Source organism: Nicotiana tabacum, chromosome 7 (assembly GCF_000715075.1).
Source record: "Nicotiana tabacum cultivar K326 chromosome 7, ASM71507v2, whole genome shotgun sequence".
Lineage (NCBI taxonomy): Eukaryota > Viridiplantae > Streptophyta > Magnoliopsida > Solanales > Solanaceae > Nicotiana > Nicotiana tabacum.
Window position 1 is genome coordinate 164948542 of NC_134086.1, and position 10778 is coordinate 164959319.

A 10778-nucleotide genomic window follows, 5' to 3' on the forward strand; every position below is an offset into this window, starting at 1 on the left:
TTAATTTCTTGAGCTTTTACTCAGATTTCAAAGCTTCAAATTACTTAAATTCATTCTATAACATCTATATAGCTCGAAATCACACCTACAAGGCATAAAACACATAATTAGTGCAAAACACTAGCGATTAAAGCGCAAACTCAACTAAAGTGCAGTAAATTAAAGTGTAATAATCAACTAAAATACGTAATTATAGCCGATCATCAACACCCCACACTTAAACCATTGTTCGTACTCGAGTAATCAAACTACACTTTATATAGACACGACCTTTTTAAAGCAATTTTCCTAACTCATCACATCAAGAATATTTAAAATAGACTAAGCACAAAAGCGTAACATCTTCGCCTCAAGATTTGACTCACAAGTACCACGCATTATTCACAACTCACCCACTTACTCTAATATAGAGGTCACTGACATTACCTTTCCTTCATGAATCAAGCGCCCTTACACAAAAAAAAAAGTGGTTCCATACAATAAAATTTAAGAACACTTAGGAACTCAAGATAGAAAGAATTCACTCACTCTCAGAATTAATATTCATATGCCACAAAAGATGCACCATAAGCTTGCCCGTAGTGTACTACTCCACTAATCGAGCTCATTCAATCTAGGATCAATTAGGACTTTATTTGGTTGTAATGTAGGCTACGGGACGGGTATGATACATTTAGATATAAGAGTGACTACACCTCCCTAAGCACTTTAATACATATAATTTAACATTCAAACCCCTTACTTATGTAAAACCAAACTCTACCTTCACATCAATATACATCAACTCCCAAATTATTTAAGCACAATTATATCAAGAGTCACCATTATCAAAGAATATATTTTTTTCTTTTCCTTTTTTTTTTCCAATTCAAGTGGCTCTTGCTTTTTCAAATCAGTGCTCCTATCTCCTTATTTCATTGGTTCCACTCAAAAGCCAAACCAACCACCCCACACTTTAACTTTTAAAAAGTTCATAACAATTCAAGTGCTCATGAGAGGTTACAATGGTTCAAATAGATGGTTAATTCAAACAAATGGGTAAGGCTTGTAATGTGGTTGCCAAAGAAACTAGATTACAGGCTCAAAGGGGTTAACTACGATACATAACAATTAGGCGGGTAAAATATACATATCTGGCTCAACAAAGAAATGCCTATATCACTTCCAAGACTGAACAAAACTACTATTTCGCTTTGCAAACACACAGGGCAAGTTCTAGACATCAAATGCAATGCACAGAATACAACAAACCTCACACACGCATAGCACATAACTCACTCAGGATTGGATTCATCAAGACACTCTAGTCAAAGCAGTTGAGCAAAGTTAAGATAATACAATTTAAGGTACTTCTACAAGAGTCAAAAACTGAGCCTAAGCGTCACAACCAAAGTACTCACTATTCTAAAGGCATAACAAAGTCAAAAGATATTGTTTCACTTCAAAACACAACACAATGGCTCCTACTCCCAAAAAAAACTAACTACACTCGGTTCAAATAAAACCCTTGGAAAAGAACCGTGGTTTAAAGAAAAATCAAGGGGGAATTACTACACTATCTTGAAAAGAACAATAAAATAAAATAAAAAGAAGCTACATGGACTACTTCCCTCAAGAGTACTGTCCAAGTGGTCCGTCCTCAAGAAGAGTCTTGTACCTTTGTTTTTTTTTAGATCCGACTTTGACCCTCAAGAGACCCGTCGACAAGCGTCCGTCGTTGGGCCAAGTCAGTAACTCCTGATGTGAGTACAGTCAACTATATGCAACAACACATATACAATATTACAACATGTTCCATGTCTATGTACACTACAATACATTATCAAGGCAAGTCTCTCACCCCACACTTAAAATTGTGCATTGTCCCCAATGCACACCATACTAATAAGAGGGTAAAAGAAACTCCCTGGTAGGCCAAAGGCCGAAGCACTAGCAGCTCATGAGGTACTCAGACTTCTCCCAATCTTGGTCCTTCGTGCGGGTACCTCACACTTAGTTCCAACCAATGGTTTGTTGTTACATCTTTCCAATGGCTTTGTGTTCCATGTTCCTAAAAATAAAAAATCTACACTACAAGAATAATACAATAATAAATAAAAATAAAATAAAATAAAATAGGGTTGCCTCCCAACAAGCGCTTGATTTAAAGTCGCGGCACGACGCAAACAATTTTACCACTTTTCTCGCCACTTGGACGATATGAATTGTGCATCTAGCTTGGAATCAAGCTTGTGACCACGAGCGATAGGGGGTGGTAAGTTGATTATCGAGTCGAGCCTTAAATTCTTCATTTTGCACTTCTTGGCTCTCATGTGAGGAATGTCATTTTGGTTTTTTGTTTCCTCAAATTGTAAAATGTATGGTTGTTGCCTTTCCTCCTCGCAGTCCCTCACGGACTCATGTAGTTCAATTTTTATATCACTACACAATTCTAATGTTGAAAAATGCTTGGAATGTGACTTCAAACCTTCATTTTGCAATTTTTCTATTCTGACATCCTCTTCTTCCCCCGGACTAGAGTCATTCTCAACCAGATTTTTATTTACACCGGTTGATTCTAAGTCTATGTTTTTCTCGGCATCATTGGTACTCATGGGGTCGGTTGGCGGAGGTTCAATTCTTGACTCTTCAAATTTTAGCTCACATTCTTCCTCATTTTCAAGAATGGTCTCCAACATGAGCATTATTTTCTCATTTTGGGCATTTGAGAGTTCTTGGTTTTGATTAAGTGCCAAGGAATTTTGGAGACTATTTTCCAAAAGCTCCTCCAAGGCACTTTGTTCTTTGTGTCCTCCTTCAAGTAAGCACTCCAACATGAGCTTGAACTCTCCCTTTCGGCCATGCTCAACTTCTTCCAATTCGTTAGCCCTATCATTTTCATCAAAAACAATAGAATCATCATAGCGGGGGCTTGGGGAAGGGAAGGACCAATCAACACAATCATCCCAATGACCATTTTGAAAACCACACTTATCACGAATACTCCACTCATGGGTTTGAGATTCTGCGCACAATCCACTCCCGGAAAAATTTAAACAATTTTGCCACGAGTGTGGTCCTCCACAATAAAGACAAGGGTCATCACAGTATGAACAACTACCATCCCACCAATTTTTATTATATGATACCATTTTTCAAAACTAAGAAAATAAACAAGACTCAAACAATAAAAATAGACTAAGGTAAGAAAAATTAATTACACAAATATTCACAAGTTGGGTATAGAGAAAACTGACCACACTAAGAATTTTTGTATTTCTATCAATGGTAATTGATAATTCCGTTAACTCCCCGGCAACGGCGCCAAAATTTGATCACGCCCAACTATGCCTTATAAAAAGGACAATGCGGACGTTGCAAATATAACCTGAGTATTCTGCCCAGGATCGAATCCACAGAGAATTAACCTATCAATCACTATCTTTAGAACTACTAAACTCTTGAGAACCAATTTCCTCAAACGTTTGAATCACAGTTGATGGTGTCTTCAATAACTAAAATTGCAATTAAATAAACAGATGTAAACTAAGGATGCTAAGGTTGTAAACAATAATGAGAAAACGCTAAGGTAATGACTTCCCTTATTGACGGAATCTCTTCTGTTTATGCTTCATACAAATTGACCAACACCTCTTTATCAATCATGAACGCTCATGTTACCGTAAATCTCTCCCGAGTAATCATAGTAATATACTCAATTCACTCTCCCGAGGTACACTAGCTAGCTCTAATTAACACGGTTCACTTTAGATTGCACTCAAGGCTTCGTTATCCCTAATCCCGCATTTAAACCCGCAGTTATAGATCCCTCTTATACTTTGGGAGTGGTGTTGTTCAACAATAACCTAAATATGCACTCTCTCCCGAATTATGCACACTAAATAGGCACAGCTAATTGAGGATCCTGTCAATTAACTACAACATACACAAAGTTGAACAAGTAAAGATTGAGACTAGCAATTTGTATTAACATAAACAAGAAGTTCATCCCCAAATAGGTTCCATCAAAACCTTAGACAAAGGATTTAGCTACTCCTAACTATGGGTAAATAAACTACAACAATATTCATCATAAAACTTGCAAGAAAAAATAAAGAGAAGAAAAAACCAAGATGTTTTGGGTGCTCTCTCACACTTGTTCTTCTTGCCAAAAAAACTCTCCAAAATAATGCATGCCTCTCTTGGGCGAAGTCTAGTGTTTAAAATAGGGTTTTGGGCTAAAAATCCCGTGTTTTGCACTTTAGTCCCTGAAATTTCCGCCTCCTGCCGTTGTTCTACCGCGGTCGCGGTCAAACCGCGGCCAAACATGGCCTCTGATTCTTCAATTGTTTGCGTCTGCACTCTGCCGTGGTTCTGCCGCGATCGCAGTGAAACCGTGGTTTTCATCCTGTTTCGTTTGGAATTTGAAAAAACGCAAAACATTAAAGTTGTAGTCCTTTGAGTTATCTTTCCAACCATATATTATGAAGCCAAAATGGAGTTCTGAGTAAAAGGTTATGTGTATTTTACTAGACAGTGCGTAATATGCCTCATCGAGTCTTCGTTTGTTCTCAACTATCAAATTTGACCCCGAACACGATCCCGGCTTAATTCCTTGAGCTTTTACTCAGACTTCAAAGCTTCAAATCACTTAAATTCATTCCATAACATCTATATAGCTCGGAATCACACCTACAAGGCATAAAACACATAATTAGTGCAAAACACTAGCGATTAAAGCGCAAACTCAACTAAAGTGCAGTAAATTAGAGTGTAATAATCAACTAAAACATGTAATTATAGCCTATCATCAGCCTCTTAGGTGTAAAAGAAGATATACAACTTGTGCAAATGATGTCAACCACAAAATACAATATTTTTGGGTCCCAAAGAATATTGCCAACAAAGTCTACTTTGCAAGCATGCTCATGTATGATGGAATTCATTAGCCAAAATATTGGTCATAATTACATCTTTTATAGATCGTAAAGAGTTTCAAAAGAATTTATAATTGTCCCGGATTATTCAACTCGTTTGCTTAAATTAGTGAGTTGGATGTTGAAGTGTTACTATTAACTACCACGATCATCTTAATATGGACGATAGCTTTCCTAGTTGTTGATTTAATTCCGAATGGCGTTTAACGAACACACAAGGTTCCTAACCGTTTTGCTTGTTTTAATCAATTATTTGACAAAATCTTCTCTCTCTCTTTTTTTTCAGAATGCTAGAGGTCTTAAGAATTTCAAAATTAACAAAATCATTTTTACGATCTTTATTTAATTCCAGTGTTCGAAATTTGATTGTTTGTCTGATTCATATACCAAAAGTCAGTATTCGTACTATTGTTTTTAACTTATTTCCTAGCATAGTAGCATGCTATGGAGGAAACTGTGGTATTGAGCTCAATAAAATTCAGGCAATATAGATGCTTATAAACTATGATAATAAATTGGTTATTATTATCAATTAATCAAGTTAGTCATTGAATCTCGTTCCCTTCTATCTTGTATAACCTCTTTTTTTTCTTTTTACATGTTGTATGTTGTGTGTACAATTACTAAATTATTGAGCATAGAACTTCTTAATAAATCGGTCAAGTAAAAAAGATTTAATATATCATATACCTAACTTATTTCTTCCCCATCTCAGGCTCTATTTGAATCAAAGTTTGTTATCTTAATTCAAAATCCACCTTTATCGCCACAAGAATAAAGGAAGCAAATCATCAAAAGTCACTGCTTTTGATCGTTTCACTCCAACGGTCAAAACAAGGCAGCATTCAAAATTCAAAACTAGCCGTTACAAAAGATTTACAGCATCTTCATCAAATCAAACACCCACAACATATCATCTCTAAAAAAAATCACTTTCCTTTCTCAATTCACTACCCTATTTCATTTCCTCATCTATTTTCTGCAAACGATTCTCTTACCTTTCTTGGTATCGTCCATCAATGGCGGGTTCGTCTAACAGATCTCCTTCTCCACTTTCTGCAAAACCCATTCCTCCTCATCCAAGAACCTCTGAAAACACCAATTCTACAGCAAGAAGAAGTTTCAACGGCAACCCCTTTTCACGACCTTCAGTTCTTTCAACCCACAGAGGATTCAACCCCGTTACACCTGCCAATAGCCCTGCTGGTAATTTCCCTTTCCTTCGCTCGAATTTCTTTATTTTGAAATGTCAAAAATTTGTTGCAAGATTTCTTGATTTAATTAGTCACTTTGTTGTTTTCTTGTGTTCTTTTGGTGTAGATTCTGCTAAAAGGGTGTCTAATTCAGGGAAAGAAGGGGGTTTTGAAGAGAAAGAGAATGAACTGAAAGCAGTGAAACTGAGGTCATCGGCGGCAAAGGGTTCAAAGAATTTTATGTCTCCAACAATTTCAGCCTCTTCCAAGATTGCTTCATCCCCTAAAAAGAAAATATTGGTGGAAAGAAATGACCCTCTTAGGACTTCAATCTCCTTGTCCGACGGTAAAGCTACATTCTTTAATGCATCTTCTGAAAATTATGATGTGGGTTTTGAGCTTAGCAACAGTACTGTAAAATCTATGGAAAAAACTGAAATTTTATTGGAGCCTAAGGAGGAGAATGTTGTTGTTGAAGAACAAGGTCTTACTCCAGTTGCCAAACCCCCCAAAAAGGTAACATTTTTGGAGGTACCTTTACCTTCAGAAACCCTTTCTGATACTGTAACCATGGATTCTGATATTTGCAATGATGAGCCAATACTGGTTTCTACTTTAATAGCTCCACTTGATGCTGATCCCTCTCTACCTCCATATGACCCTAAAACCAATTACCTCTCCCCCAGGCCTCAGTTTCTTCACTACAAACCCAACCGAAGAATTGAGGTTTTACTCAATAAGGAAAAAGGATTGGATGTAGTAGGAGGAGCAAAGAGTCTAGATGACAGCTTCTTGTCTGAGTTATTACTGTCTGATAACATTTCAGACACAGAGGACAGTGAAAGTTCTCAAACTGCTGAAGAATCGCTGAAAGAATCTGATGGTTCTTCTTCAGAAGAGATGTTACTTGAAGCAGCAGTTGATCAAGAAGAGGAAGAGGAACCTAAAATTACTGAACCTGCTGCTGAGGAAATTGCAGAAGCAAAAATGAGAACAAAGCCAAGGTCTTCAGTAATATCAAAGTTTTTTTCTTTGTTGTTGGTACTCTTGATTGCTTTAGTATTGATCTCAGTTACTGATTCTCCCTTACTTACTACTACTCCTGGGTCCATAGACTTAAGATTTTCTAATCTGAGTATTCCATCAGACATTCCAGTGTTGGCGAAGGCTAATAGTTACTTTAAGCAATTCTCTGGTGAAGCCATTTCTTACTTCTCAAAGTTGATTTATGACCTTGGTAGCATTCCATCAGATATTCCAGTGCATCCTTTAAAATTCATGAACTTGACTGATGTACAAGATAGTGGCATAGATCACTGGTATTTGAAAGGGGGTACTGGTTCTGTGGAGTTGGATAAAGGACTTGAACTTGTTGAATTGGAAGAGGATGAAGAGTCTAAAACTGAAACCAATGAGGAAGAAGTTCAAATAGAAGCTGATTTAGATGATGATGGCAATGAAGAGGAAGTTGAAGGAGCCCATGAGTTGGAGATTGAAGAAGCTTCAACAATTCAATTAGATGAGGAAAATGAGGCTGATAGCTCAGAAAATGATCAAGAACAAGGACAAGATGACTTGGAGACTGAAGAAGTTTCTGTTGTACTAGTAGCTGAGGGGAATGAGTCTATTAGTTCAGAAAGGGATCTAGACCAAGGGGAGCATGAGTTGGCCGAAACCAAATCTTTCAATGTTGATAATGATGCCAGTTCTGATGCTGTAGTTGAGTCAGTGAACGTCAACCCTGAAAGCTTAGTGAAAGATGATTCTTCTGGTGAAGATGCCCAACCTTTGGAAGGGGTGCAGTCTCCAATTGATGATAGATTTGGAGATAATGTTCAGATCCTTGGGATTTCCTCAGTTATCCTTTCTGTGCTAGCTGCTATAGTTATCTATTTTAAGACAAAAAATGATAAGACTCTGCAGCCAGTAGTCTATTCTGATCATATTGTCAAAGAGAAACATTACTCTCAAAACTGGCCAACGGAGGTTGACGTTATGGGAGAGTCTTGTCCCTCAGAAATGAGCAGCTTTCAGATAAGTTCATCTTATAGTAAGAAATATCCCAAATCAGCAAATGATGAAGCTCAGAGCATGGAGAAGAAACCAAGAAAGAGTAATAGGAGAGAGTCCTTGGCTGCGTCTGAATACTCGTTGGGTTCACCTTCTTATGGAAGTTTCACTACTTATGAGAGGATTCCTATCAAGCATGTGAGTACTGGCTATTACATTCTACATGCCCAAATCTTATATTTTTCTGTTATATTTCGAATATTTTCTAATTTTTTTCCTTGTGAAATTCTAGGTTAGTGGAGGAGAAGAAATCATCACCCCTGTAAGACGCTCGAGCAGAATTAGAAGCCATGTCACCTCTCCTTGAAGATTGGTTGTGTGCTAGAGCAGAAACCAGAAGTCATGTCACTTATGCATGACACCGACGGAAATTGGTTTTTTGGCTTCTCGGCAAATCAATCATAAGCATAGTCATTCCTGAACTATGCCTTCTGACTTAACTGAAGTGATTCAAGTAATTTTTTTAGGATATTAATGTTTGGTTAGCTTATGTTTTTTAATCTTATTAGTGGAACTTTCTACATGCTGCCTTAGTCTGTTGAAGTTTCTTTTATTGGTTGAGGATTTCCTGTAGCTTGTGCATAGCACTTTGTTTGACCTTGCTTCTATAAATTTTAGGATGATCTGATTGTTGGCTCCATTTCTTGAATGTTTCTATTCATTGGAGTAAATGTTAGGGATATAGTAGATATGCCCTAGATCCAATCACATTTGATGTTTTGGACATATTTTTATAAAATATATATGGCATTTGATATTCTTTTATCATTGTTATTAATTGCTTGATTAATTTGATAAGGTCCTTGATTAAATTTTGAGACTTGACATTGTGATGGAGATCATGATAATGAGAGTGAAGTTTCTTATAATTTAATCTAAATTTGTTCTTGATCGTAGGATTATTAATTTGGACATTAGTAATCCGATTAGATCAATATTTATGTGATCGTCTTTATGGGATAAAGATTAGTTGATCTCATTAACTAAATTACATAGATAGATGATGCATATAGAGATATGATCATTGAACCGACTCATTGGATAATTCCTAATGGTTAGAATTACCATAAACTGTCAGTAGGATATTGTCTTGAAGAATGTGACGTAACCGTTTCCTTTGACCTGAGATCGTCATGGTAATTGACCAGTTATTTATTGTACTTTGATACTAGACACCTATGGCCCTAGGGCGATAGTTGAAAGGATATTGGGTATGATTAAATGCTTGTAGAATTAGTGATTGATCAAGATGGAATCTGTCAACTCTTGGTAATGAGTTTAAGCTCCATGTTGTCATGAATTATAAACGACCAAACTAAGACCTTGGCCAGGGCAATTGAATGAAAGAAGAAAAGAGTTTTTTAGGTCATTCAATGGTCGAATATATTTGACATGGACACATAGTTGGTCGCCTATTAGGATTTGACAGTTGAATCATATCCTAGAGTGATCCAGAGCTATAAGGACAGAAGGAATTACTACATTATTCTTCTACTGGTTCTTGAGAGTAAATTGTATACTTCATTCTATCCGGTCATTAAGGAGTGTTGCTAGACGTCACCCTTGATTAGTATATTGATGTGATCAATTTACTACCGGTTTAGTATTGAACCTATGGGGTCGCACACTAACGAGTGTTCTGATCTTTGCTAAAGGATTTATTATTTTGTTATTTGATGATTAAATTATAGAATTTAATTAGTCAAGTAAATTATTAGTCCAAATGAAATATTATTATAATCTTTGCTAGCACAGAGGATATAATTAATATTGTGAACAAATTGAAATTTTCTATTTGGAATAGAAATTGAATTATATCTCTTGGTTGAAATATATATATATATACGACCCAGTATTATTTTGTATAAGATGTATATAAAATATAATATTAATAAATGGCTTGGTAAGTAATTCCAATTTGGAATTGGATTATTTCACGTGCAATTAATCCCATTTGGAATGGGATTAATATTTTGTAAATATGAAAACAACTGATTCCAATTTTGAGTTGGAACAATCACGTGACTGTTCGGCAAAACCCATTTGAATGGGATTCGAATTTTTGTGGAAAATTATACAAAGTTTATTTTTGGAATAAATTTACCCTAAGTAAATCATTACCTCACCCAAATAGGAAAAGGGTTTATAGGTGATGCTGTATAAAGGGTGATGGAGAAAATTTGCCGGCATATTATTATTCTTGAGAAGAAAAACACTTTGTGAAAGTGAGAGTGCAATACAAAGCCAAGAGAGAAAATACAATTACAAGAAAAGTGTTTCTTGTTCTTCTATCTTTGAGTTGAGATTTTTGAGAAAAATTTCAGCACAAGTTTTCCGTTCAATTTGTTCGCGGGTTTCGTTGATAGCAAGGATCAATCTCGGTGTGGATACACATATAGTCTTCGCACTATCGAAGAATTTGAAACAAGACTTTCTTCATCAGGTACGTCTTAGATCCGATCTATTGATATGTGAATAAATTTTAAACATGAAAAGATCTGCCTAGGATTGTTATTGTCTTCCGCTGCGTGTTACGAACACCTATACGCAATCCTTCAGTGGTATCAGAGCAGTGGTTTATTGTGTCTAAAATTTATTT

At 36.2% G+C, this 10778-nt stretch overlaps 1 protein-coding gene across 1 annotated transcript; it reads left to right on the forward strand.

Annotated features, from left to right (window-relative positions):
• The first annotated feature begins 5805 nt into the window (after positions 1-5805).
• Positions 5806-8791, forward strand: LOC107763305 (uncharacterized). Its single transcript, XM_016581784.2, has 3 exons — positions 5806-6122; positions 6237-8317; positions 8412-8791. The coding sequence occupies exons 1-3, from the start codon at positions 5936-5938 to the stop codon at positions 8484-8486; spliced, it is 2343 nt and encodes a 780-aa protein (XP_016437270.1). The 5' UTR covers positions 5806-5935; the 3' UTR covers positions 8487-8791.
• The last annotated feature ends 1987 nt before the right edge of the window (positions 8792-10778 follow it).

Coding starts and splice junctions, on each gene's coding strand:
- LOC107763305 (XM_016581784.2), top strand. CDS start 5,936: ATGGCGGGTTCGTCTAACAGATCTCCTTCTCCACTTTCTGCAAAACCC. Junction 6,123..6,236: donor ACCTGCCAATAGCCCTGCTG/GTAATTTCCCTT, acceptor CTTTTGGTGTAG/ATTCTGCTAAAAGGGTGTCT. Junction 8,318..8,411: donor AGAGGATTCCTATCAAGCAT/GTGAGTACTGGC, acceptor GTGAAATTCTAG/GTTAGTGGAGGAGAAGAAAT.